Source organism: Oncorhynchus nerka, linkage group LG9b (genome assembly GCF_034236695.1).
Source record: "Oncorhynchus nerka isolate Pitt River linkage group LG9b, Oner_Uvic_2.0, whole genome shotgun sequence".
Lineage (NCBI taxonomy): Eukaryota > Metazoa > Chordata > Actinopteri > Salmoniformes > Salmonidae > Oncorhynchus > Oncorhynchus nerka.
The window spans coordinates 22,926,155-22,952,272 of NC_088424.1; the positions used below are offsets into that span (position 1 = coordinate 22,926,155).

Sequence of the window (26,118 nt, forward strand, 5' to 3'; positions counted from 1 at the left end):
GCGAATCACCTAGTTCTGGTGCCAGCACTAGCTTGAGAGAATGACAATGTGCATCAATTTGGTTCGGGTTATTCATGAAGTCGCTGATACAATGTTCACGCTTATGATCACCATGCTTCACCATCCTATATCTGGAATATAACTATGTGTGCTAGTGGGCTAAACTCTTTCTACATGGCCTGCAGTGTAATACAATGCAGTGTCACAATGTGAAATTCAGTTTAATCACATTTGCTTTCCCCAGTGCAGTCTGTCAGGCTTAATTGGAAGTACTGTCACAAGACTCTAATCTGACTCCATTGCTCATTGGATGCAATTAATTCAAGGCATTGTCTTTAAAAAGCCTATGACTCTCACTCCAGTCTCATCTTCTCCTTCATGCCCTCTCTCTCTCTTCCCAAACCACTGAATGAATAAGGAATTATGAATTAGTTAACACAAACCTTCATTCACAAATTGTTGAATGGGAAAAACACTGACAAATCATTTGTTTTATAATAAACCTACCATTTTCACTTGGTCTATGTGAGATACAGGCCTAGACAATATTTTCAGATAAGTGTGTTGCTGAGTTACTTATATCTCTTTAGAGTCATAGAGGGGTTCTTTCCTGTGAACTATTTCTAAGGTGTAATCATCAGACAGGTAATGTGTAAGTCTTTGTTTAGTTGCATGCAGCCCAGTGTTTTAGCAAACCAAGGTAATCAGGAGTAGTTATTTTTACAGAAGGTCTAAGAACCTTATTCACACAGCAAATTCATTCTAATCAGTCCCTCTCCTACTAATGCAGCACCAGGCCTGGCTCTATTTATAGGACTGCGAGCGACTGAGGATGGCAGAAACAATTATTCAGACTGACTCTGACTCTACATACTTGTGAGCTGTTATTTAATGACTAGAGATATAAATAGAGATAGAACCTTACTTGAGGAGCTGAGGGAGGGAAGGAAGGAAGGGATACACTTTTGAAGGTTGGAGAGGGTTATAATTTGCTTGGTTCATCTGTAATTGGTCTTCAAGAAGAAAATTTTGCTGAGTGTGGGTAACAAGGAGAGTTATAGAGACAGTAAATATTGGTGAGAAGCAATGATCATTTGCCAGAGGGCAAGGATGTATTTGGGCTGAACGGTTTTCTCGTGGCAAAATCCCCCCCCCCTTCCTGTTCACTTCTGTTAATCAGACATGGTAGACAAATAAATACATGTAAATAAAAATTAGACAAATTAAGGTTGTGCAAATAATTTATATTGAAGTTAAGAATGAACAAATACGCTTTCATCTTCTGTTATTTTACACAGTTATTTCACAGAATTTGCCGTTTTTACATTGGTTATACCCCCAGTTTACTTAAACAAATAGGGGGCGATGTTGCGCTGATAGTCTGGTCGTCGTCCAAAAACACCAAAGAAAAATAAAATTAGCTAACCGGATGTTACGTAAAACTACAAACAACCCAAGGCTGTTGAATTGTCTGGGGCAAAGCAGCATTTTCTTGAATAACCATAACTGGAAATCGATAATAAATCACTACTGGAAACTTATCAGGCTATAGAAGAAAACTGGGACGGCTGAAGAGCTAGGTAATTTGACCAAGTCTTTGTTTTACCAGTGACACATTCCTTTGATGCTGGGCTTCAATCACAAAAACATTAGCTAGCTAGTTAGCTTGCTAGCCTGTTGGTTGGCATTAGTTAGCTAGCCAGAATGATAATTTTGACAGCAACGCAAGTTACTGCAAAATGTTGATGTTGGCTAGAACACTCAGTATGGTCTTTAGCTTTGGTATGATTCGTTTTGAGTTGCTAGGTGATGTGTAATGCTAGGAGGAACAGGACGGCGAACAAAACTGGATATGCTATTGAGTTAGCAATCTTCCAGCTAACGTTAACATAGTGAGCATTATACACGCATTAGCTAGTAGAATGCAGAGTGACATTTCAAAGATATGGCGGAAAGAGAAAAAGATGAGACTCTGCGAAATTGTATACAATTATTTCCAACTGATAAAATCGATAGTTAAACAGTAGCTAGCTAACGTTGTATACCTGACTAACGCAGCCGCAGCACAAGGATTAATGTCCCCACTAGTACATGTTAGTTACCTAGATCAGGAGCTTCAACATACGGACAATTGTGGCATTGCCCCTGTGGTTGACCCAGGGTTGTCAATCAGGCCTGGTTATTGTGAAATTGCACCAGGGGGTATGTTCTACACTGAGCCAGAATGTGACCTCTTTGGACGATAAAGCGTTGACCTTTATGGGACGTAAGCCCCCATCCTCCAGATGTCACTCATGCATGCCAATTAGTTACCAGGCAACTGCCAGTCCAGTCTGGGGAGGATAAAGTAATTTAAGACATAGATTATCCCATATTCAAGGTACTGCTGTACTTGCATTTTTTGTTCCCTGAGGCCTGGGAAATAATTGTTCATTTACACAATAGTTTGTATAAGATGTGCACTCCTGCAAATTTTACATTACTGTTTCCTATTCACACAGGTTGGAAAAAGTTTATACAAAACCATGGTGGAATATTATCACATTTTAGGAGTCCTAAGAAATGCATCTCAAGAAGACATAAAAAAAGCGTAAGTAGTCTTGTCAAGTTTAGCATATGTATTCCAATAGATAGACACTAGATGTAGATGAATGGATTTTCAGAAGTTTTAAATGGTTGATATACTGAGATAATAAGCTAGGCTTACATTTCAAGTCCCCTTGAGTTGCTGTTTAATGCATTTCTCTGCTTTCAGGTACAGAAAATTGGCACTAAAATGGCATCCTGACAAAAACCCAGAAAATAAGGAAGAAGCAGAGAAAAAGTTCAAAGAACTTTCTGAGGCCTATGAGGTTCTGTCAGATGGTAAGTCATACATTTTGAAAGGCGTTTGAAGCCAAGAGAACACAGTATTTATAATAGATGAACAATAAATAATGCACTGATATCTGCATCCATGACACGTAAAATACATCTAACCAAAATAAGTTATTTTCAAGGAAGCTGTTTGTTCACATACAATAGCAGCATCCACAACTGTTATGCAATTGTTAAATGGTGTGTTAATGCGATGTGAGTAGTTGAGGTTGCGAAAGATTATATTTGATTCCTTCTGAAATTCGCCTTAATAATCCCATAAAGGCTGTATATGCTGATCTGTATGTACTTACCCAGTGTCATGTCCCTCTGAACCCTTGACAAGCATCCAGTGTATCTCACTTGTTATCATCCTGTTTATCATTTTACTGTTTGTTTTGATGCAAGTTTACGTTTTTATATTCTGTTGTAGCCAACAAGAGGAACATGTATGATCGCTATGGTAAAGCAGGCCTAACAACAAACAGTGGAGGAGGTGGTAAGTCTTTATTAGGCTCTTGGCGGATGTCAGAAATGTATACAATTATTTTGTGGACGGTTTAATTGTTAGTTACTCTATTCATCTGTAATTAACAATCATAACACTTATTATTATTTCCACTGACCATATTCATCATTTTTGTTTTCATTTAGTTGGACATTACCACAATGGTGATCACTTCAACGAAGGGTTCACGTTCCGCAATCCTGAAGATGTCTTCAGAGAGTTCTTTGGCGGTCGAGATCCTTTTGCGGATTTCTTTGGTGAGCATTTTTTAGCTCAATTGCCCTCAGCTATGTTTAGACTGTTGATGTTCATGTTTGCTGTGTTCTAGTGTACTATGGAATATATTGCTTTCTTGTTCTTGACACTTCTCCCAGTCATATTTAAGGTTAGAACTACAGTTCTAGGCATTCTGATACTTCTAGCTTGGAGTTTACATTTTTGATAACATAGCTACAGTATTTCACTTTGTGTGTATAGTATTGCTTACTAGGTGTGTTCAATCAATTTTGTAACCACTCCCTCTTTAAATTAGGGCTAATTGGAAAAGCTGTTTTAAAAGAGGACATTGTATTATTTCTTTGTACTCCCTGACGAAGGCCATGCAGCCGAAATGCGTCAGTTAAAAAAAAATGTTGTTTCTAATGAACATAGAAATAGAAATAAAGGCATTTTAATTAATTATATGAAGAGTGCCTTGGTTCTCCTTTCTTTTTGATGACCAATTCACCCCGTTTACCAAAGAGCACCTTCTGTCTACGAAAATGTACTATTGTGTACCTTAGTAGCACTTCCTTTCCTCCTCTTTCTACGAGCATTGGTTTTTGACTATTAGTAATACATTGTCAACAATTATATATATTTTAAAGCTTTTACAGAGAGCGCTGCAGACTGAAGAGGGGGACAATCAGTAGGAGATAGGAGAGCACAGAAATGAGAGGCAGGCAGAGATGAAATGGGCAACCAGAGAAGGAAAGTCAGTGATGAATGAGGGGGCCCAGTCGTCCTTTATGAGGATCATGTTGGGTTGGTTACAATAGACTCAGTATGCTTATCCCAGAAACTAATAATATAAATCATTTAGTTCATAGCATCTACTAGATTGGAGATTTACAGTCAGTAAATTGCATTACATTCACTTTCTGTGCGTAGGTGGCGTAGGTCTATTTATCTGAAAGCATGCAGGCTATTTCTTGTTGTTTATAACTTTAGCTGTCACCCAGAAACTGAACACAGTCTCTCTTCTCTTCACACTGTTTCTTCTATTCTCCTGCAGGAGGGGATCCGTTTGGGGATGAGTTCTTCGGTGGAGGGAGGAGGCACCACAGGGGAGTGAGCAGGAGTCGAACGGGGGGACCCTTCTTCGGGGGATTTGGTGGCTTCCCACCGTTTGGTGCAGGCTTCACAGCGTTTGACCCAGGTCAGGAAACACAGGTCCCAGATATACAGTACCAGTCAAAAGTTAGGACACACCTACTCATTTAAGGCTTTTTCTTTATTTTTACTATTTTCTACATTGTAGAATTATAGGGAATACATCAAAACAATGAAATAACACATATGGAATCATGTCACCAAAAAAGTGTTAAACAAATTAAAATAGATTTTATATTTCAGGTTCTTCAAAATAGCCACCCTTTGCCTTAATGGCAGATTTGCACACTCTTGGCATTCTCTCAACCATCTTCACCTGGAATGCTTTTCCAACAGTCTTGAAGGAGTTCCCACATATGCTGAGCATATTGTCTGCTTTTCCTTCACTCTGCGGTCCAACTCATCCCAAACCATCTCAATTGGGTTGTCTGGTGATTGTGGAGACCAGGTAATCTGATGCAGCACTCCATCACTCTCCTTGGTCAAATAGCCCTTACATGGCCTGTAGGTGTGTTTTGGGTAATTGTCCTGTTGAAAAACAAGTGATAGTCCCACTAAGCGCATACCAGATGGGATGGTGTATCGCTGCATATTGCTGTGGTAGCCATTCTGTTTAAGTGTGCCTTGAATTCTAGATAAACCACCTACAGTGTCACCAGCAAAGCACCACCCCTCCTCCTCCATGCTTCACGGTGAGAACCACAGAGATCATCCATTCACCTAATCTGTGTCTCACAAAGACACGGCGGTTGGAACCAAAAATCTCAAATTTGGACTCATCAGACCAAAGAACAGATTTCCACCAGTATAATGTCCATTTCATGTGTTTCTTGGCCCAAGCAAGTCTCTTCTTCTTACTGGTGTCCTTTTAGTAGTGGTTTCTTTGCAGCAATTCAACCATGAATGCCTGATTTACGTGGTCTCCTCTGAACAGTTGATGTTGAGATGTGTCTGTTACTTGAACTCTGTGAAGCATTCATTTGGGCTGCAATTTCTGAGGTGCAGTTAACCTTAATGACCTTATCCTCTGCAGCATAGGCAACTATGGGTCTTCATTTCCTGTGGTGGTCCTCGTGAGAGACATTTTCATCATAGCGCTTGATGGTTTTTGCAACGGCACTTGAATAAACTTTAAAAGTTTTTGAAATGTTCCGCATTGACTGACCTTCGTGTCTTAAAGTAATGTACAATGTAAAAATAAAGAAAACCCTTGATTGAGTAGGTGCGTCCAAACATTTGACTGGTACTGTTCATGTTTAATCAAAACATTATCCCAAAGAAACAAACATGTATGTTATTTATCAGTTCACCTTCTAATTTCTTAGGAAACACCTGGTCCTGTCTGTACTGTCAAATAAAGTGTAAAGCTATCAATCCAGAATCACTTTTCCTTAAAGCAGTTTGAGGATGTATTTGTTGATGCGTTTAGAGATGGGATTGTTATGGATCTATAAGTAAATGTCATCTCTCTGTTCCCTGACAGGCTTTACCTCTTTCGGACACATGGGTCACATGGGCCATATGAGTCCTATGGGCCATATGAGTCACATGGGTCATCTGGGAGGAGGAGGAGGAGGAGGAGGCCATGGTGGCTTCACTGCCTTCTCCTCCACCTCTTTTGGCGGCGGGGGTGGAGGTGGAGGAGGCGGGATGGGCAACTTCCGCTCCGTATCAACCTCCACGAAATTCATCAACGGCAGGAAAATCACAACAAAAAGGTAGATTAGTAGTAGCTCTCTAACCACACAGTGAAGTTGATATCGTTTTCTTTAGTCTTTCATTGTTATGCTGTCAAGCAGAATATGCAACTAGTTAACTACTTTTCTATTAGTCCAGATAGCCTCTGATGATAGTGTATCCTTTAACATTGGTTCTTATTGAAGTGCATTGATTTAGAAAATGATTTGAATCCCCCTCCATACTTTAGAATTGTGGAGAATGGACAGGAACGCGTAGAGGTGGAAGAAGACGGACAGTTAAGATCACTAACCGTCAATGGTAAGGAACAACTACTGCGACTGGATAACAAGTAATCTCCTGGAGCATTACCAGCACAAACTTGAGCTCAAAAAAACAATGTTATGTCATTGTTTGGATGTTTGTACTTATGTTTGGTTTTCCCTTGTTAGAGTTTGTAGGTCAGTGTCCATTGAGTAAATTCAATTTTCTATGCATTTTGTTAATGTATTTATGAATTCGAGCTGTCAACAATTTGGCTCAGGATGGAGTGTTATACTTGCGTTTGGGACCATGGTGTAAGTAAGTTAGGATCAGAGAACTTCTGTTTGTACTGTCTTTCTGTATGCACTTCTTCGCTCTATTGCAGTCTCTCTCTGATAGTGTTTTGGACAAGGAACACTTTGTGCATTTGGATAAAGCATGACTTTGCTTTTTCATCTGGATATTAATATGAGTGTTAACTGGAAAACGTAACCCTGGCTTTAAAACCCTGTTTACGACCTGATTGCTTATCTAACCTTTGTTAGTAACATTTCTTTTATAAATGCTGGTAGAAAGTGTTAATATGCTATTTTATTTGTTCTAATACAAGTGTTTTTAGTTGTTTTGTTCATTTCAGCATGTATGCCAATAAATGTTGTTCAGTCTTAATGTTATGATTGCATAACCATGCACAAATTAACGATTCATTATATAAATGATACATGAATATACAAGGAATTTTGTGTACTTTGTAAAACAATTTAAAATCAATAAATATGAATTTCATCCTTTTTTGGGGATTGGACGGACAGTCTTGAGTGGCGTGGTGTGCTGTTTCTTCTAGCAGAACAAGCAGTTCATCGTTCTAAACTGCTGCTTTGCTTACAGAGGATTGATCCCTTTGTGTGAGTGCATGCTACTGTACTAACTGCACGAACAGGCTTTCTATCTCCTAGATATCTTTCTATGTGCATTCTATTGTCCTATTTTGCATGACATTTCTGTCTTGTCATTGACTATGTTTTCATGGTGTGAAAGCATAATCAATGGAGGATATTCTTTCCATGTACATGATGTCAACTGGTCAGCTGAGTCCATAATAAAGTAGCATGGGAGCTACTTTTACCATAAGAATCACTTTATTGTAGTGTTAGGTATAGTTGACTTGACAAAGTTGCATGCATCTTGATTAGCCTCATTCACATTTATCTCTGCTCATCTACAGTGTATTTGAAAAGTATTCAGACCACTTGATTTTCCCCCTACATTTTGTTACGTTACAGCCTTGTTTAAAAATGTATTACATTTTTCCCACTCCCATCAATCTACACACAATACCCCATAATGACAAACCCCAAATTGTTATTAGAATTTATTTATGGGTGTATTAATATATATATTTTTTAAACATATCATTTACATAGGTATTCAGACCATTTTACTCAGTACATTGTTAAAGCACCTTTGGCAGCGATTATAGCCTTGAGTCTTCTTGGGCACGACGCTACAAGCTTGGCACACCTGTATTTGGGGAGTTTCTCCCATTCTTCTATGCACATCTTCTCAAGCTCTGTCAGGTTGGATGGGGAGCACCGCTGCAGACATATTCGATTGGGTTCTAGTCCGGCCTCTGGCTTGGCCACTCTAGGACATTCAGAGACTTCTCCCGAAGCAACTGTCTGTTTAAGGTCATTGTCCTGTTGGAAGTTTAACCTTCGCCCCAGTCTGAGGTCCTGAGTGCTCGAGCAGGTTTTCATCAAGGTTCTCTCTGTACTTTGCTCCGTTCCTCTTTCCCTTAATCCTAACTAGTCTCCCAGTCCCTGAAAAAAATCCCTACAGTATGATGCTGCCACCACAATCCATCACCGTAGGGATGGTGCCAGGTTTCCTCCAGACGTTACGCTTGGCATTCAGGTCAAAGAATCTTGGTTTCATCAGACCAGAGAATCTTATAGAAACATCTCAAGGATGATCAATGGAAACAGGATGCACCTGAGCTCAATTTCGAAGTCTCATAGCAATGGGTCTGAATACTAATGTAAATATGGTATTTCTGATGGATGAGGGAAGAAAATCATTTAAAAATGCGATATAGAACAGACTGTTCTCTCTCTCACACGCACACTGTCTCACTCCTTTGTTTATATCACCCAAAATAATACACCCTATTGAAAAAGCATCAACTTTCACTCATAATATGGCATTTTTGAGATTTCACAGCATTTTTCCTTTGTCCCTTTTATGTATTTAGCAATTAACTGTTCAGTTCAACATGATCCATCTGATGGTTGCACCTGTTTAGGTTCAGTCATTTACCTACTGTACGTCTGTTGTGATCCATGCATGGAAATCCAATGGAGCGTTTCCTATTGAAGACCGTATGTATTGTAAGGGGTAACTGGTGTCACCCCTCTCTTCTTACAACACCGCATTCCTCTCCCCAGGGGTAAAGCCTATTGCCACAGTTCAAGCAGTCCAACAGGAGGAGTGCAGGCAAACTGTTACTGCACACTCTTCCAGTGCACATGCCTCCCGGTCCTCTGTTCCCCGTCCTCCTTGTCATCATGTAAAGACTTCCCCCCACAGGCCCACTCCAGACAGAGAGGAGGGAAGGAGCCCGGCTTCAGGTTAGAACCACTTTCAATACATGATCCCTAACATTCCCATAATAGTACAATGGGCAATATTTTTTAAACATTTTTATAAGGTACTTGGAAACATCATGGAGAAGGTGTGCAGGGATTCAATTCTCAATCAAAGTGGAATAATGCGTTTTTTGTTTTCATACTGTAGTTTTGGGCCTATCAAAAGAGTAGGAGTTGTGATCTAGTATCAATTTAGCCTTTTAAATCATAATGAATAAGACAAGGAGAGATCTCATCCTAGATCAGGTTTCCTGCTCTGAGACGCAATGTGAATATGGGCCCTGGACTCATTGGATCCACAATCAAATAAGCTGTCTTTTTCTTATGCATCTCTCTCTAGTACACAGTGAAAACAAGAGGAAGAAACCCATGCCTGAGCCCACAGAGGATGCCAAAAAGAGAAAAATATGATCCAGTACACACAGATCCTTGTCCTCCTAGTCAGCTACGGAAACAATATGTTATTGATACACCTCTAACAATGAATATTGTTTTAAAGGACACTTAAATATGGGGTCCTCAAAGCGCTTTAGCAAGAATGCACAGATACTGTAAATGTATAATCCTGACTCGTTTTCTATTATATATCCTATTTTACGCCCATAGGAAAATGTGGGGTGCATCCGACTAAATGATTCAGAAAACCATGCAAAATTACAATTGAAATGAGTTTAAATCATGACACTTGTCTTCCCTTACATCTAGTAATATACATTACTAAAGGAACACTGTCGATTAGTTTAGCTGAAATATTGAATGGGTGATGTGCAGGGGTTGTCTTGTCAGTCCATTATAATATATGTGGTGGATGTTACTTCCTAGCTCCCAGTGCCCTCAGCAGAGGGTTCCATTTGCTCTGGGAGGGGAGGGACTTGTCCCTGTAGCCCTGGAACAGCTGAGGACCATCATGCTCCTCCTCCACCTCCGAACTGATCTCCATCTTCTGAACGATCAGCTTCAGCAGGTTGTGCTGCTTCTCGATAACATTAGACATCTCCTTCAGCCTGGGTAAATAATAGATAATCTATTTTAATAGTCTAAAAGTGTGTGTAGTATTGAAGCGCTTAAAACAAAATTGATAGAATGCACTTTAAATACTGATAAACTAAATACTGATAAACAATATCATGTTAATACTTGTGCATTGCTCTGCTGTTGTATTTGAATAAGGTCAAAGAAACCACTGGTGGGAACTAAGTCCTCACCTGTACTTCTGTTTACGGATTTCCTGTTCCATAGGTGTAGATGGAGGGGAAGTGGGGCTGAGACGGGTTCTCTCATGCCCCATACCCAGCATTGCATAGAACATTTCTCTCTGTTAAAGGAGATTCAGACTATTCATTATTACTGTTGTTTACCAAACATCTATACCAAAAACTAACAGTGTCCTGTGGTGGGCTTGGACAACCTCCATGTCTCTCCATAATTATTTCCATGCAGAGTATTAGTTGATTAAACAATCCTTTAAACTAACTGATTCTCAATTTGTATAGATCAATAGATAAACTGAAGAAAGTACTTTATTAAACGCCTTCCAAAGGATCTCAAAATATCTGTTCTGTTTTTCAATTTGAAAGCCCTTCCATTTTACGCAAACATTCAGAGGGCTGTTAACATATTATTTTAAATACGACCACTTGTAGAAAGGACACACCTTTCTGCTGTAGGCTCTGTTAGGGTACTCAGTGAGAGAGGCCTGGTCAACCCTCTTCATTAACCAGTACGGCATCTTCTCCTCTAGACTAGTGTGAAGCTCAATCTGTAGAATAATGGTTTATAATACATGCAGATTTTGTTTTTATCCTGGCCATCAAACACTAGTAAAGAGTTTGAAAAAGCATGACAAAGAAATCAAAACACACCTGCATTCCCATTTGCTTCAGCACAGCATTCGCCTGTACTTCTGCTATGTCACCAACAGCCAAGCCAATCTATGTCACACAAAAGGTAGTCATGTAGATGCAATGAAGCATCCGTAGTTGATAATGGGAGTATAAGAAAATTGCTTCCTGTAGGATTTTAGGACTTACCATTAGGTTCATGAGGAGAATGGGCACAGCGAAGGTGAACATAACAAAAATGGCATAGGTCAAAGAAGGGAATGGCAGAATCCCGTTCAGAAATGGCTTCAGGATATTTTCTTGGTAGTTGAGTTCTCCAACCATCATGAAAAATACTTGCATGATTGCTAGCAGCATGCTTGATCCACTGTCAACAACGTTCTGGGAACAACGATGCATGAAGTCATATACAGTGAACTCCAAACGTGTTGGGACAGTGACACATTAGTTTGTTGTTGCTTTGGCTCTGTACTCCAGCACTTTGGATTTGACGTGCAGACGGTCAGCTTTCATTTGAGGGTATTTTCATCCATATCGGGTGAACCATTAAGAAATTACAGCACTTTATGCGCATAATCCCCCCATTTTAGGGAACCAACAGTATTGGAACAAATTCACTTACAGTTGAAGTCGGAAGTTTACATACAACTTAGCAAAATACATTTCAACTCAGTTTTTCACAAATCCTGACATTTAATCCTTGTAAAAATTCCCTGTCTTAGGTCAGTTAGAATCACCACTTTATTTAAAGAATGTGAAATGTCAGAATAATAGTAGAGAGAATGATTTATTTCAGCTTTTATTAATTTCATCACATTTCCAGTGAGTCAGAAGTTTACATACACTCAATTAGTATTTGGTAGCATTGCCTTTAAATGATTTAACTTGGGTCAAACGTTTCAGGAAGCCTTCCACAAGCTTCCCACAATAAGTTGAGTGGTTTTGGCCCATTCCTCCTGACAGAGCTGGTGTAACTGAGTCAGGTTTGAAGCTCTCTTTGCTCACACACTCTTTTTCAGTTCTACCCACACATTTTCTATGGGATTGAGGTCAGGGCTTTGTGATGGTCACTCCAACACATTGACTTTGTTGTCCTTAAGCCATTTTGTAGCAACTTTGGAAGTATGCTTGGGGTCATTGTCCATTTGGAAGACCAATTTGCGACCAAGCTTTAACTTCCTGAGTGATGTCTTGAGATGTTGCTTCAATATATCCACATAATTTTCCTGCCTCATGATGCCATCTATTTGGTGAAGAGCACCAGTCCCCCCTGCAGCAAAGCATCCCCACAACATGATGCTGCCACCCCCGGGCTTCATGGTTGGGATGGTGTTCTTCGGCTTGCAAGCCTCCCCCTTTTTCCTCCAAACATAACGATGGTCACAATGGTCAAACAGTTCTATTTTTGTTCATCAGACCAGAGGACATTTCTCCAAAAAGTACGATCTTTGTCCCCATGTGCAGTTGCAAAACGGCGGTTTTGGAGCAGTGGCTTCTTCCTTGCAGGTTATGTCGATATAGGACTCGTTTTACTGTGAATATAGATACTTTTGTACCTGTTTCCTCCAGTATCTTCACAAGGTCCTTTGCTGTTGTTCTGGGATTGATTTGCACTTTTCGCACCAAAGTACGTTCATCTCTAGGAGACAGAACGCGTCTCCTTCCTGAGCGGTATGACGGCTGCGTGGTCCCATGGTGTTTATTCTTGCATACTATTGTTTGTACAGATGAATGTGGTACCTTCAGGTGTTTGGAAATTGCTCCCAAGGATGAACCAGATTTGTGGAGGTCTACAATATTTTTTCTGAGGTCTTGTCTGTTTTATTGAGATTTTCCCATGATGTCAAGCAAAGAGACACTGAGTTCGAAGGTAGGCATTGAAATACATCCACGGGTACACCTCCAATTGATTTAAATGATGTAAATTTGCCTATCAGAAGCTTCTAAAGCCATGACATCATTTTCTGGAATTTTCTAAGCTGTTTAAAGTTACAGTCAATTTAGTGAATGTAAACTTCTGCCCCACTGGAATTGTGATACAGTGAATTATAAGTGAGTGAAATAATCTGTCTGTAAACAATTGTTGGAAAAAGGACTTGTGTCATGCACAAAGTAGATGTCCTAACCGTCTTGCCAAAACTTTAGTTTGTTTACAAGAAATTTGTGGAGGGGTTGAAAAACGAGTTTGAATGACTCCAACCTAAGTGTATGTAAACTTCTGACTTCAACTGTATATGTGTATTAAAGAAGTCAAAAGTTAAGTATTTGGTTCCATATTCCTAGCACGCAATGATTACATCCAGTTTGCGACTCTACACATTTGTTGGTTGTTTTGGTTACGTTTCAGATTATTTTGTACCCAATAGAAATGAATGGTAAATAATGTGTTGTGTCATTTTGGAGTCACTGTTTCTACCATGATTATGGATAACCCTGAATAAATTGTGAATTATGGTGAGTGAGAAAGTTAGACACACAAATATCACCCCCCCAAAAAAATGCTATCCTCTCCTATTATTGTAATGGTGAAAGGTTAGCATGTCTTGGGGGTATGACATTTGTGCGTTTTGTAACTTTCTCACTCTTCATTATTCACGATTCATTCAGGATTATCCGTAATCATGATAGCATCCTCATTAATGTAGTAGTGTTAGAAAGATATTATATTCTTATTTACAATAAAAGAGACTCCAAAATGACACAATACATTTTTCACCATTATTTTCTACTGAGCACAAAATAATCTGAAACCACCAAAAATGCATCCAACACATTTGTAGAGTCACACACTTGCTGTAGTCATTGCGTGCTATGAATATGGGACCAAATACTTCACTTTTGACTACTTTAAAATACATTAGTTCATTTGTCCCAGTATTTTTGGTCCCCTAAAATGGGAGGACTACAGTATGTACAAAAAGTGCTGTAATTTCTAAACGGTTCACCCCATATGAATGAAAATACCCTCAGATTAAAGCTGACAGTCTGCACTTTAACCTCATAGTCATTGCATCATTTAAAATCCAAAGCGCTGGAGTACAAAGCCAAAACAACAACAAATGTGTCCCTCTCACCAATGCTTTCGGAGCTCACTGTAACTGTGGAAATGCATTATACAAATACAGGTACAAGTTATTGGTCATTTCTAACAGATGTTCACAGACAAAACATTCAGCTACATACATTACACAATACAAGGTTCTTCACATAGAGATAAAACATTGTTAAATCTCTATGGTCCTGTAAACATACCTGGTCTTGTATCAGGGCATAGAAAGCCAATGCAAATGCAAGCAGCAAGAAGAAGAACAGTACAATGATGCTTAAAAGAGTTTTTGCAATCTCTAAAAACATCACCACGTAGATCCCAACACGTTCAAACCTGTGGACCAATAGTGATTTCATTTCTTAAAATGGCTTTTGTTGATACAAATACATTTGATCAGTTAATATAAATAAACGTTTCTTCAAAGAGGAATCTCAGTAAACCTACACTATTTTATGTAAAAAACACATTCAGTCTCCATACCGTTGGAAATAGAGGAGAAAGTTGATCCAGGATAGAAGAACTGCCACTACCCCAGCCTCCCAATGCCATGTCTCCTTGAAGTCCATCAGTAAAGGGATCACAAACAACAGAGAACTGCCGGCAGCACCCCAGTCCAATGCGTTGGTCACATCACGGAAGTACTTTGAACCCTTGAATAGAAACACATCAAATTAACGTCTATTTCAAAATTGTAACGAATTCGGGAGGTAGCCCCGAATGGGTCTCGAACCCGGGTTCAGCGACTGTCAACCAACCACCTTAAACTTTATACCAAGTTATCCAAACTCTTTGACAAGGTTGCTAGGTGATGGGTTAACTTCGCTACAATATATTTAAAATGATCAAATCACACTACCAGATAAATCACATACCATGGATTGAGACTACAGTATTTAGAACAGATGTATATTTCCATGATTACCTGCTGAACTATCTGCACCAGCTCCTTGCCAACTGTGTACAGATTCATGGCAAGAATCAGGAACATGCAGGTGGTGATAAGATAGCATTGCTGTGAAGATGGAGGAGTTGTTATTGAATTGGGTTTCTGAGACAAACAAATACGCTAGGAAAGAAGTCTAATGTCTTGCTGTGGATGTAATCGGATCTCATACGGCACCTTGTCAAGGGAGGTGGTCACCATGCTTACTGATGATGATGGTGATGTAGGATGGGTGACATTGGTGTTGAGGATGGGCTTCAGAGTATGAATAATGTGTGTCAGAGGCCCCAGACCAAGTGAGTAGACAGCCAGATTGAGCAGATGCACTTTGATACCATAGGCGTTCCTAAATAGATATAAGAAACCATTTGGTGAGTATTCGCAGGTGACTGTTCACTAATATATTTTGTATGTAGCTTACTATATACTGTAGTTTGGCATGACTTTTAATTTGATGTGGTCAATATTTACAGTGTTGGAGACAGTAGTGTCATGTTAATATTTACAGGGTTGGAGACAGTAGTATCATGTTAATATTTACAGGGTTGGAGACAGTAGTGTCATGTTAATATTTACAGTGTTGGAGACGGTAGTATCATGTTAATATTTACAGTGTTGGAGACAGTAGTATCATGTTAATATTTACAGGGTTGGAGACAGTAGTATCATGTTAATATTTACAGGGTTGGAGACAGTAGTATCATGTTAATATTTACAGTGTTGGAGACAGTAGTATCATGTTAATATTTACAGGGTTGGAGACAGTAGTATCATGTTAATATTTACAGGGTTGGAGACGGTAGTATCATGTTAATATTTACAGTGTTGGAGACAGTAGTATCATGTTAATATTTACAGGGTTGGAGACAGTAGTATCATGTTAATATTTACAGGGTTGGAGACAGTAGTATCATGTTAATATTTACAGGGTTGGAGGCAGTAGTGTCATGTTAATATTTACAGGGTTGGAGACAGTAGTATCATGTTAATATTTACAGGGTTGGAGACAGTAGTGTCATGTTAATATTTACAGTGTTGGAGACAGTAGTATCATGTTAATATTTACAGGGTTGGAGACAGTAGTATCATGTTAATATTTACAGGGTTGGAGACGGTAGTATGATGTTAATATTTACAGGGTTGGAGACGGTAGTATCATGTTAATATTTACAGTGTTGGAGACAGTAGTATGATGTTAATATTTACAGGGTTGGAGACGGTAGTATCATGTTAATATTTACAGTGTTGGAGACAGTAGTATGATGTTAATATTTACAGGGTTGGAGACGGTAGTATGATGTTAATATTTACAGGGTTGGAGACAGTAGTATCATGTTAATATTTACAGTGTTGGAGACAGTAGTATCATGTTAATATTTACAGTGTTGGAGACAGTAGTATCATGTTAATATTTACAGGGTTGGAGACAGTAGTATCATGTTAATATTTACAGGGTTGGAGACGGTAGTATCATGTTGATATTTACAGTGTTGGAGACAGTAGTATCATGTTGATATTTACAGGGTTGGAGACAGTAGTATCATGTTAATATTTACAGGGTTGGAGACAGTAGTATCATGTTAATATTTACAGTGTTGGAGACGGTAGTATGATGTTAATATTTACAGGGTTGGAGACGGTAGTATCATGTTAATATTTACAGTGTTGGAGACAGTAGTATGATGTTAATATTTACAGTGTTGGAGACAGTAGTATGATGTTAATATTTACAGGGTTGGAGACGGTAGTATGATGTTAATATTTACAGGGTTGGAGACAGTAGTATCATGTTAATATTTACAGTGTTGGAGACAGTAGTATCATGTTAATATTTACAGTGTTGGAGACAGTAGTATCATGTTAATATTTACAGGGTTGGAGACAGTAGTATCATGTTAATATTTACAGGGTTGGAGACGGTAGTATCATGTTGATATTTACAGGGTTGGAGACAGTAGTATCATGTTAATATTTACAGGGTTGGAGACAGTAGTATCATGTTAATATTTACAGTGTTGGAGACAGTAGTATCATGTTAATATTTACAGTGTTGGAGACGGTAGTATCATGTTGATATTTACAGGGTTGGAGACAGTAGTATCATGTTAATATTTACAGGGTTGGAGACAGTAGTATCATGTTAATATTTACAGGGTTGGAGACAGTAGTATCATGTTAATATTTACAGTGTTGGAGACAGTAGTATCATGTTAATATTTACAGTGTTGGAGACAGTAGTATCATGTTAATATTTACAGGGTTGGAGACGGTAGTATCATGTTAATATTTACAGGGTTGGAGACGGTAGTATCATGTTAATATTTACAGGGTTGGAGACGGTAGTATCATGTTAATATTTACAGGGTTGGAGACAGTAGTATCATGTTAATATTTACAGGGTTGGAGACAGTAGTATCATGTTAATATTTACAGGGTTGGAGACAGTAGTATCATGTTAATATTTACAGGGTTGGAGACAGTAGTATCATGTTAATATTTACAGGGTTGGAGACAATAGTATCATGTTAATATTTACAGGGTTGGAGACAGTAGTATCATGTTCATATTTACAGGGTTGGAGACAGTAGTATCATGTTAATATTTACAGTGTTGGAGACAGTAGTATCATGTTAATATTTACAGTGTTGGAGACAGTAGTATCATGTTAATATTTACAGGGTTGGAGACAGTAGTATCATGTTAATATTTACAGGGTTGGAGACAGTAGTATTATGTTAATATTTACAGGGTTGGAGACAGTAGTATCATGTTAATATTTACAGGGTTGGAGACAGTAGTATCATGTTAATATTTACAGGGTTGGAGACAGTAGTATCATGTTAATATTTACAGGGTTGGAGACAGTAGTATCATGTTAATATTTACAGTGTTGGAGACAGTAGTATCATGTTAATATTTACAGGGTTGGAGACAGTAGTATCATGTTAATATTTACAGGGTTGGAGACAGTAGTATCATGTTAATATTTACAGGGTTGGAGACAGTAGTATCATGTTAATATTTACAGGGTTGGAGACAGTAGTATCATGTTAATATTTACGGGTTTGGAGACAGTAATATCATGTTAATATTTACAGGGTTGGAGACAGTAGTATCATGTTAATATTTACAGGGTTGGAGACGGTAGTATCATGTTAATATTTACAGGGTTGGAGACAGTAGTATCATGTTAATATTTACAGGGTTGGAGACAGTAGTATCATGTTAATATTTACAGTGTTGGAGACAGTAGTATCATGTTAATATTTACAGGGTTGGAGACAGTAGTATGATGTTAATATTTACAGGGTTGGAGACAGTAGTATCATGTTAATATTTACAGTGTTGGAGACAGTAGTATCATGTTAATATTTACAGGGTTGGAGACAGTAGTATCATGTTAATATTTACAGGGTTGGAGACAGTAGTATGATGTTAATATTTACAGGGTTGGAGACAGTAGTATCATGTTAATATTTACAGGGTTGGAGACAGTAGTATCATGTTAATATTTACAGGGTTGGAGACAGTAGTATGATGTTAATATTTACAGTGTTGAAGACAGTAGTATGACGATAACGTATTATGATAACGGTCATGTAGTGTCACTCACCATTTCATTTCTAGATACTTCTTGCAGACAGGATGGGTCAGAAGCTCTATGCAATTAAATTGCACCATGCACTAGTAAAAAAATAACAATATAAACTCTTTGAATACATATCAGATAATTATGTTTTCCTTTTCACTATCCAACAATGTTGTGTTGTGGGAATGACAAATACATGCAATGCCTTCAGAAAGTATTCCGACCTCTTGATTTTTTCCACATTTTGTTACGTTACAGCTTCATTCTAAAATGAATTAAATATTTTTTTCCCTCGTCAATGTACCCAAAATACTCCATAATTACAAAGCAAAAACAGGTTTTTAGAAATGTTTGCTAATTTACAAAAAAATGAAAAAAATGAAATTATAAATATTCAGACCCTTTAAGCAATACATTGTTGAAGCACCTTTGGCAGCGATTACAGCCTTAAGTCTTCTTGGGTATAATGCTACAAGCTTGGCACACCTGTATTTGGGGAGTTTCTCCCATTCTTCTCTGCAGATCCTCTCAAGCTCTGTCAAGTTTGATGGGGAGCGTCGATGCACAGCTATTTTCAGGTCTCTCCAGAGATGTTCGATCGGGTTCAAGTCCGGGCTCTGGCTGGGCCACTCAAGGACATTCAGAGACTTGTCCGGGAGCCACTCCTGTGTTGTCTTGGCTGTCTGTTTAGGTTCACCTTCCTGTTGGAAGGTGAAATTTCACCCCAGTCTGAGGTCCTGAGCTCTCTGGAGCAGGTTTTCATCAAGGATCTCTCTATACTTTGCTCCGTTCATCTTACCCTCAATCCTGACTAGTCTACCAGTCCCTGCCTCTGAAAAACATCCCCACAGCATGAAGCTGCCACCACCATGCTTCACCGTAGGAATGGTGCCAGGTTTTCTCCAGACGTGACACTTGGCATTCAGGCCAAAGAGTTCAATCTTGGTTTCATCAGACCAGAGAATCTTGTTTCTCATAGTCTGAGAGTCTTTAGGTGCCTTTTGCCAAACTCCAAGTAGGCCGTCATGTGCCTTTTACTGAGGAGTAGCTTCCGTCTGGCCACTCTACCATAAGGGCCTTATTGGTGGAGTGCTGCAGAGATGGTTGTTCTTTTGGAAGGTTCTCCCATCTCCACAGAGGAACTCTGGAGCTCTGTCAGAGTGATTGCTCAGATTGCTCAGTTTGGTGGTCTTGGTGGTTCCAAACTTCTTCCATTTAAGAATGATGGAGGCCACTGTGTTTTTGGGGAACTTCAATGCTGCAGACATTGTTTGGTACCCTTCCCCAGATCTGTGCCTCGACACAATCTTGTCTCGGAGCTCTACGGACAATTCCTTCGACCTCATGGCTTGGTTTTTACTCTGACATACACTGTCAACTGTGGGACCTTATCTATACAGGCGTGTGCCTTTCCAATCATGTCCAATCAATTGAATTTACCACAGGTGGACTCCAATCAAGTTGTAGAAACATCTCAAGGATTATCAATGGAAACAGGATGCACCTGAGCTCAATTTTGATTATGTAAGAATATTCAAAGGTAAATACACAACGCAGAGGACTAAAGGTCAAGAGGGGAACTGAAGATTAATGGTTTAGGGACACGGGAGGAATTTTAGTCCAGGACTCATAGCTACATGTGGCAAGTTCTCATTGGTCCAAATTGTCTATACATTGAGCCTGAAACGGGATACTTGTTATTTGGCCATTGGTCCAATTTTGCTGCAAGGAATTCTAATTGGTCAACCGCAGGCTAGGGTTGGGGTATAAACTACATCCTGTCTCTTTGTTCAGTGGAGAAATCATTGAGGACAGGGTAGAATGAACATCTGTCATCTAATTTCCAGCATAACAACTATGATTTGTTCTCTTTGTATAAATATATTTTTCTCCCCCTGATTTGCTTTGGGGTCTGTGTTATTAAAGAATAACATCAACTGCTCACAATTCTCATAGCAAAGGGTCTGAATACTTATGTAAATTTGGTGTTTCTGTTTTTATATTTAATACATTTGCAGAAATGTCTAAAAACCTGTTTTCAATTTGTCATTATGGGATATTGTGTGTAGATTGCTGGAAAAAAAAAATCTATTTAAGAATAATATTGTAATGTAACAAAATGTGGGAAAAGTCAAGGGGTCAAATTACATTCCGAAGTCACTGTATATGACCTGTTTCTGATATTGCACTGTTTTGCTTTAAAGTGTCAGTTGGGGAAACTTCATGGCCCTTCACCCTAGAGAAAAATCCCATGTTTGAAAACAGTGCAGTTCAGTTTACAGTAGTGTTTCACAACCCTGGTCCTCCAGTACCCTCAACAGTACACATTTTCTTTGTAGCCCTGGACAAACACACCTCATTCAACTCATAGAGGGCTTGATGATTAGTTGACAAGTTGAATCAGGTGTGCTTGTCCAGGGTTACAATAAAAAGATGTACTGTTGGGGGTAATGGAGGACCAGAGTTGGGAAACACTGCTCTACAGTATTGCAGTGGGTACTAACGTTTAGAGCAGTGAGAGGCTGGAAGTAGTAGCTTTTGTCTGTTTTTGCAAGCTTAATGATATGAATGGGAGCTTGGAGCCATTTGAAAGTGTACTCGATCTGTTGATAAAATACATATTAGTTTACAACACACCCTAACTGGAATGCTTTTGTGAATTTGATTAAGCAATAATGAATCAGAGTTTTAAGAAGGTAATACCAAATACAGAATAGAGAGAACAGACGTACAGAGTAGTTGTAACTATTTACGTCATCATCTGACTCCTTCACACAAGTGTCCAAAAGATGCTGTGGAGAAACACTGCACAATTAATGTTTTCTAATATGCTGACTGAGAAATGGGAGATTTGTATCCATTTCCTTTATTATAGTTTCCTTTATGCATAGTTAAAAACATTTTTTTTAAACAAACTTTGAATGACTCAGGCAGGAACTCTATCATGTCCATGACAACACATCCCTTAGTTGACTTCACTTCGAACAATAGCATAGCCTCAGCACATCTGAAACAAACAGGTTATATTGTACATGTCAATATGGCATTGTCATGCAATCCAACTGAATACCAATAATCAAACACATCACTGTACTGTCAAAGCATCGTAACAGCACATAGATAAAGTATCCACTGTATCTTGCAACAGTGGCCCAACCTCTCATTGTGGATGACAGCGAAGGCAACGTCTTTCCTGCCGTTGAGAACAGCTTCGTGGAGGAAGGAGGCATCACTCTTGTTGAGCGTCATCTGGGCCCCTCTGCCCAGGAGCAGTGTCACTGCAGCCGCATGGCCCTCCCTGGCAGCCAGATGTAACGCTGTGTTCTGGACCAAAAGTAAAACATAGCTCTTCGAAATTAGAACAGAGGATTGTATATAACGGCAACAATAACCTTTGGATTTCCTTTTTCAGAAAGAGGAATGATATCTATTTGTGGAAGACTTTCTCAGTATTTCAACATAGTCATCTTACTCCCTCAAGCTAAACAGAAAGGAAACAGATAAGATGAGCCCACCTCAGGGTAAGGGAATGTGAAGATGAGCCCACCTCAGGGTAAGGGAATGTGAAGATGAGCCCACCTCAGGGTAAGGAATGTGAAGATGAGCTCACCTCAGGGTAAGGGAATGTGAAGATGAGCCCACCTCAGGGTAAGGAATGTGAAGATGAGCCCACCTCAGGGTAAGGGAATGTGAAGATGAGCTCACCTCAGGGTAAGGGAATGTGAAGATGAGCTCACCTCAGGGTAAGGGAATGTGAAGATGAGCTCACATCAGGGTAAGGGAATGTGAAGATGAGCTCACCTCAGGGTAAGGGAATGTGAAGATGAGCTCACCTCAGGGTAAGGGAATGTGGAAAAAGAGAGGACCCAAACCATGTCTTCATCTGTTTTGTCCAGCAGTTTGATATTTGATTGCAGGAGTATGATCATGGTCTGGGTATATCCCTCTGCTGCAGCGTGATGTAGACAGGTCCAACCTTTAGAATCACTGCAATGGCATATAGTAAACATTCATTAGTACTGCAGCTGATTCAAAATGGAAAATCTAGTAAAAATATAGACATTGTTTTCCACTGGTTTGGGCAATAATGGTTCACCTCACTTGGGTTAACATCGAGTTTGAGTGAGTGTGTGCGTAGTAGGTCTGAAATACTGTCAGTGGTGTAAAGTAATTAAGTAAAAATACTTGAAAGTACTACTTAAGTAGTGTTTTTGGGTATCTGTACTTTTACTTTTGCTTCAGTACATTCCTAAAGAAAATCATGTACTTTTTACTCCATACATTTTCCCTGACACCCAAAAGTACTCGTTACATTTTGAATACTTAGCAAGACAGGAAATGTGTCTAATTCACACACTTATCAAGAGAACATCACTACTGCCTCTGATCTGGCAGACTCACTAAACACATGCTTTGAATGTAAATTATGTCTGAGTGTTGGAGCATGCCTCTGTCTATCCGTAAAAAAAGAAAGAAAAAAAATGATGCCATCTGGTTTGCTTTATATAAGGAATAAAAATTATTTATACTTTTACTTGTTATAATTAAGTATATTTTAGCAATTACATTTTCCTTTAATTTTTTATTTTTATTTATTTATTTCACCTTTATTTAACCAGGTAGGCAAGTTGAGAACAAGTTCTCCTTTACAATTGCGACCTGGCCAAGATAAAGCAAAGCAGTTCGACACATACAACGACACAGAGTTACACATGGAGTAAAACAAACATACAGTCAATAATACAGTATAAACAAGTCTATATACGATGTGAGCAAATGAGGTGAGATAAGGGAGGTAAAGGCAAAAAAAGGCCATGGTGGCAAAGTAAATACAATATAGCAAGTAAAACACTGGAATGGTAGATTTGCAGTGGAAGAATGTGCAAAGTAGAAATAAAAATAATGGGGTGCAAAGGAGCTAAATAAATAAATAAAATACAGTAGGGAAAGAGGTAGTTGTTTGGGCTAAATTTTAGGTGGGCTTTGTACAGGTGCAGTAATCTGTGAGCTACCGCTTAATACTTAATGTTATTTAAAACCAAATACTTTTGGACTTTTACTCAAGTAGTATTGTCACGACTTCCGCCGAAGTCGGTCCCTCTCCTTGTCCCTCTCCTTGTTCGGGCGGCGTTCGGCGGTCTAAGTCACCGGCTTTCTAGCCACCACCGATCCACTTTTCATTTTCCATTTGTTCTGTCTTTGTCTTATCACACCTGGCTTTACTTCATCAATTATTTGCTTGTTATTTAACCCCCTGTTCTACATGTTGTATTTGTGAGTGATTGTTTGTTGTATTGTGTGTGTATATTACGTGTTATGTTTGAATTTTTGAGTAAAGTATTTTATTACTCATATCTGCTGTCCTGCGCCTGACTCATCTCACCAGCTACACACAGACACCTTTACAAGTATTTTACTGGGTGACTTTCACTTTTACTTGAGTCATTATCTATTAAGGTATCTTTACTTTTACTCAAGTATGAAAATGTGGGTACTTTTTCCACCACTGAGTACTGTACCTGTGGAACAGAGCTCCTTTCCGCAGCAGTAGCTCCAGCACTTTAATATGGCCGCCTCGGGATGCCAGGTGGAGGGGAGTCATCCCACTCTCATCTCCCTCGTTCAGCAGCCTGGTGCAGGTCATCCACTCCAGGAGTCTGTGGCAGGTGTTTATCCTCCCATACCTGGAATAGAAAAGATTGATCATAAAAAGTAAGTTATCAAATACAACTAATGCTAAACTGAAAACTAGCCAAAATAGCAAACAGTGAAATTGTTCATGTTTATGGGGTATAATGAGTCTACTGACAACTCAATGAGTCAATAATGTAGAGATTTATTCAGAATTATAAACTGGGTGGGTCGAGCCCTGAATGCTGATTGGCTGACAGCCGTGGTATATCAGACCTTATACACTGGGTATGACACAACTTTTACTGCACTAATTATGTTGGTAAGCAGTTTATAATAGCAATAAGGCACCTCGGGGGTAAGTGATATATGGCCAATATACCACGGCTACGGGCTGTGTCCGCATTGCGTCATGCCTAAGAACAGCCCTTAGCCATGGTATATTGGCCATATACCACGTCTTACTCCTTAAGTTACTCACTCGGCTGCGAAATGCAGTGCAGATTTCTTCTGCTTAGACTTCTGATCTAGTGAGACGTTGAGTCCGAGCATGTCCGTCACTGACTCTGGGATTCCCAGTCTGCAGGCGTAATGCAGGGGAGTACAACCCTCATTGTCCTCCGCACCCAGGAGCTCTCTCACATTGCTGCACTGTGTGGCAAGAGACAACATGATAACATTGGGGTCTCAAGAGTCAAACTAAGTGTTTACTGCAAACTTTATTCAAAATGATTGCACATGTCAATCCTACTGAGACAGTCACAAGAAGATATATGGGTTTAATAATGAACCTTGTTTAATACAACAACACTTATGATCCTGTGATCCTACTTCTTCTTCGCGTGTTGGATTTGCTTCAAGTTCTCAACGCTAGGTGGCAGTAATGCACTACGTGTTCGTTCTTACAAGATCCCCCCACTAGAGCTCATTAAAACATACTGTATGAGCTCATTGCAATATTTAGAACTTATGACGTTGCCTTAAAATTTGAACATGGATCTCAGCGTAATTTTGGAAGCTTCATCATTGCTATTGAAACTTCTAGCAGGTACGTTCATTATACAATATTACCTGTAAGACTTCTGGAGGAAGGTTTTTCAGACCTTTAGGCTGCAAGATGGCAAGGTGAAGGAAATTGCAGTCATATTTGTCTTTTATTTTCAAATTAGCCCCTAAAATAGGAGAGGATGAACAGGATCATGACAAACCATACAATAGTGTATACTACATGTGAGACATATGCTTCTCTTTGAGAAACTTACCATGTGTAAGAAGAAGGCCCACTGTTTTCCATGCACTACAGCTTGTTGCCAGAAGCAGTGGCGTATGACCCTTACAGTCAATGGAATTAATGTCTGCACCCTGTCAAAGAATAAATATGAATATGATAAGATCATGAAACACTGGAAATATTCATATTTTTCTCTTGGTACTTTTCTTGTTTTGTGTTCACCTTAGGGTTAGGGTTAGGGTTAGGGTTTGTGTTCACCTTTGAAATGAGGTACTCAGCCAATCCAACATGGTCAAACATTGTTGCCCTGTTGGTGAAAAATATGATAAAAGAGTAAGAGAGTAGGATATCATTTTTACCTAAATGTCTTGTCCAATGAAAATGCATACAGTAAACAGTGTACTACTTATGCAGTGGAGTTTGGCTAGCTCCATCTGGGATATTGATGACATCACAGACTCTATCATATGCCGATAGCATGAGTTCGACGGCCTCGGATGCTCCCTGGGTGCA

The 26,118-nt window shown here is 39.1% G+C and overlaps 2 protein-coding genes across 2 annotated transcripts; one reads left to right on the forward strand and one right to left on the reverse strand.

The window, feature by feature from the left end:
• The first annotated feature begins 1,420 nt into the window (after nucleotides 1-1,420).
• On the forward strand, nucleotides 1,421-10,863 carry LOC115114452 (dnaJ homolog subfamily B member 6-like). Its single transcript, XM_029642697.2, has 10 exons — nucleotides 1,421-1,580; nucleotides 2,502-2,590; nucleotides 2,756-2,865; nucleotides 3,290-3,355; nucleotides 3,511-3,621; nucleotides 4,638-4,781; nucleotides 6,219-6,453; nucleotides 6,663-6,733; nucleotides 9,121-9,303; nucleotides 9,662-10,863. The coding sequence occupies exons 2-10, from the start codon at nucleotides 2,526-2,528 to the stop codon at nucleotides 9,730-9,732; spliced, it is 1,056 nt and encodes a 351-aa protein (XP_029498557.2). The 5' UTR covers nucleotides 1,421-1,580; nucleotides 2,502-2,525; the 3' UTR covers nucleotides 9,733-10,863.
• On the reverse strand, nucleotides 10,069-25,905 carry LOC115114848 (transient receptor potential cation channel subfamily A member 1-like). The gene is made up of 21 exons (XM_029643342.2): nucleotides 25,864-25,905; nucleotides 25,637-25,736; nucleotides 25,446-25,546; nucleotides 24,856-25,025; nucleotides 24,263-24,427; nucleotides 22,616-22,730; nucleotides 21,901-22,067; nucleotides 21,660-21,750; nucleotides 21,476-21,535; nucleotides 21,248-21,346; nucleotides 18,768-18,838; nucleotides 15,332-15,500; nucleotides 15,134-15,223; nucleotides 14,692-14,861; nucleotides 14,415-14,544; nucleotides 13,570-13,574; nucleotides 11,352-11,529; nucleotides 11,184-11,252; nucleotides 10,976-11,080; nucleotides 10,527-10,636; nucleotides 10,069-10,325 (listed from the first exon to the last, which is right to left on the reverse strand). Exons 1-21 carry the CDS (start codon nucleotides 25,903-25,905, stop codon nucleotides 10,133-10,135), a joined length of 2,400 nt encoding a protein of 799 aa, XP_029499202.2. The 3' UTR covers nucleotides 10,069-10,132.
• Nucleotides 25,906-26,118: the final 213 nt, after the last annotated feature.